The 3057-nt window shown below is 43.0% G+C and overlaps 1 protein-coding gene across 1 annotated transcript in view; it reads left to right on the forward strand.

Moving 5' to 3' along the window:
* Positions 1-399: 399 nt before the first annotated feature.
* The window catches only part of PCYT1B (phosphate cytidylyltransferase 1, choline, beta), a gene marked incomplete at its 5' end in the record, with an annotated part of 17039 nt that continues 14381 nt past the window's right edge, over positions 400-3057 (forward strand). Inside the window, 2 exons of the mRNA XM_010139716.1 lie at positions 400-499; positions 1936-2052. Of these exons, the coding sequence (XP_010138018.1) occupies positions 400-499; positions 1936-2052 (217 nt within the window). The remainder of the gene's footprint in view (positions 500-1935; positions 2053-3057) is intronic.

The raw sequence follows: 3057 nt of genomic DNA on the forward strand, positions 1-3057 counted from the left end.
ATTAGTTTAGCCAGTTATTATTTACGGGTAGTGGAATACGTTTTGTATCTTGGGCCTTTGGGGTCATTGAGACCAAACCAAGGTTTGGTCTTTGCTTGGGCCATCAAACCTTTATTCTGCAAATGGAAAAATTAGGTACCTGCACCCTCTTCAAAAATGTGTGCTTCACAGCAGAAACGAAGAAATAGACTGCATGATGTGTTTGGAAAGCTTTATCTTCCTCATCGTTTTGCCTTATGTGAATCGTATATGCTCAGGGTTGACCAAAAAAGCAAAAATCCCCAGAGAACCAACCAGCATTAAGCCTAGTTACAGCACTCTGCCACGGTTAAATGACTCTTTTTAACTAATTCACAGAAAAAACAAATTGACTTCCTTTGTGTTTTGTCCTTCTTCCAGACTCTGACGGCACCTGCTCCATTCGCAGATGAAATAAGCTGTCAGTGCCAAGCCCCCCATGAGAAGCTAACCATTGCACAAGCCCGCCTGGGAACACCAGGTACGTGTAGGAAGCTACATCAGCAGGACCGTGAGTGCTCCCAAAGCAGGCTCTCCCTTACAAACATCTATCAATGCTCACTTGTGCCTTCCACTTGGAAGCAGAAAGGCCAGCCTGGTATTTGGTGCTATCAGGGAACGGGGAGGACACCAGCAACTACAGGATCATTATCTACTGTCAGAGAAACAGCAAGAGTTAGAGTCTGTTTGACATTTTCACGTTGGTTGGAAGGAAGGCTTGCCAGCCTACTCCACCCAGCCTGAAAATTGTGTTATGCAGTGGCTCCCTCCTGGATTCTCTGCCTATACTGCCTCTGTGCGCTGAAGAACTTTTCTTTCACTGTTGTTCTTGTTGATCACATCAGACCTTAAGTGGCCTTAGAGGCCATTTGCCCTTTGCAAAGAAACCTTGCCCAGTGTCTTTATCTGGACAGTTGTGATTGAACTGGGGAAATGGGATGATTTCTCACGAAGTCCCAAATACATACTTCAGCCACCCCCAAATTCCAAATGATTATTTTAAAAAAGCCTTTGGTTACTTGTTTTACTTATTTAAAATAAGCTTTTGAAGTGCGTACACTTTATAGGGGTAAGCTGCAGCTTTCCAGACAGCTCTGCAAGGCCCTGTGTTCTCCCATGGATCCCTGGATTTCCTGACAGAAGAGACATCTCTCTGTAGCACTGAAGCATAGTCCATGGAGGTTGGAGCTCTGTTGCTCTCATCTCTGCGGTCCTTTTGCTTGGAGGTGGCACAGCTGTGCCATTTGGTAAAGCAAGTCCTTTTACTATCTGGACCCTGCTGCTGAAGATGTCCTACAGAAAGCAAGAGTTATAAGGATGATAGCAGGAGGATGGTGAGAAAAAGAAATTATAAGCTCATTCAAGAGAAGAGCTTGGGTGAAGTATGAGAAAAGAGAAGGGAAAGATTTATGTGGAAGAGGTAAGCAATACATTTTTAAGTGGTTAGCTGTGGAAAAAAGTCACAGACAAGAGGCAAGGAAAAGAGAGATGATGGGAAAAAATAAGGAAAAAATTGAAAAAAACCCAGAAGGCAGCACTGACTAAAAAGGCAGGAACAAAAAAAAAAAAAAAAAAAAAAAAAAAAAAAAAAAAAAAAAAAAAAAAAAAAAAAAAAAAAAAAAAAAGACATATGGTGGAACTCTGAATGAGGCAGGAAGCTGACATTTTTGCTAAATTAGAATATAGAGATGATGGATGATAATAAATAGGCAAAGTCTGAGAGAAAACAGCTGAGTGTACAGAGGAGAACATGTAATGAGCAGGATAAAACACTGCAAGTTCATCCATGGTGCTTTTGAACCTCAGAACTGGGGTAAATCTCGCAATCATCTGATCTGGGAACAAAAACCTGTCCAGTAGAATTAAGTACAACATATTTCAGGCTGAAAAATCACTGTTATGTTTCTTTCTTCGCAGCTGACAGACCTGTTAGAGTGTATGCAGATGGGATATTTGACCTCTTCCATTCTGGCCACGCTAGAGCTCTTATGCAAGCCAAAACTCTATTCCCAAATAGCTACTTATTAGTAGGAGGTAAGATCAGAGTTATTTATTGCACTGAATTTTTGCTTCTGTGCTTCAGTATCAGAGAGTTGTCGCCATGCTTACACCTCCAGCTGTTTATACACTACGACTTTGAATGCTTCTTTCACTTTGGAGGATTTCTATAGGTGATTTGCCTTGAATTATGTCTCACAATTGCATCAATTAAAGTAAAAGTCAAATTCTGCCCCCAGCAGCACAGGCACAATTCTCATTCTAGTTAAAGCAGGTGCCTGCATGGCTCTGAGCTTAGAATAGCGCCGTATGAATAATTCACCTTTTTCAGTTATTCACTCAAAATTGTTCAAAGAAGGAGATGAGTGAATGAGATTAACCGCTCATTTATTTCTGGTGCTTCGTGCCCTCTGCCAGCCAGGCACAGCCCACGGCTCCTGGCTGCCGGGTCAGTACTGTGTGTGCAGACCCAGCCTTCAGTAATAGCAGAGAAGCTAAATCCGACCCATTATCATCGGAGACCCAAATGTAGGTCGTGATTTAAACGTAGTTTTCAGCTCGCAAGTGTCCTCGGGCAGGTTACTTCCTTACCAGTTTTTTTGTGGTGAATATCTTCTTTTTTTTGCTGTGTGGCTGGCTAACAGCTGCTCAGCAGTTGGTGCGTGCCTGAGGAGTCACCGGCGGGTGGCTCTTTCCTGCCTAGCTGGCTGTGCAAGCCCTGCTCTCACGAGGCCTCAGGAACATGCATTTTGGTTCTGGTTTCCCTGCACGTAAACATTTCACAGCTACCTTCAGCTGCTCAAATGCTTACAGCAGTGATGATAAAGTGAATGCGAATGCAAACTTCAGACACCTTATAAGATGCATTATTTTGCATCTTGGTCCCAAATCAATTGAACGGGGCGGGGGCAGGGGGGATGAAGACAACAAAAATCTCCTTATACACGTACTTTTCGGTTTTACTCTGAAGTCCATTCCTGTGGAGCTTCCTGGGAGGGAAAGAAGACATCCCTTTGTAATGAAGGAAACATTTAGGGCTCC

Source organism: Buceros rhinoceros, unplaced genomic scaffold (genome assembly GCF_000710305.1).
Source record: "Buceros rhinoceros silvestris isolate BGI_N320 unplaced genomic scaffold, ASM71030v1 scaffold9637, whole genome shotgun sequence".
NCBI classification, from domain to species: Eukaryota; Metazoa; Chordata; class Aves; order Bucerotiformes; family Bucerotidae; genus Buceros; species Buceros rhinoceros.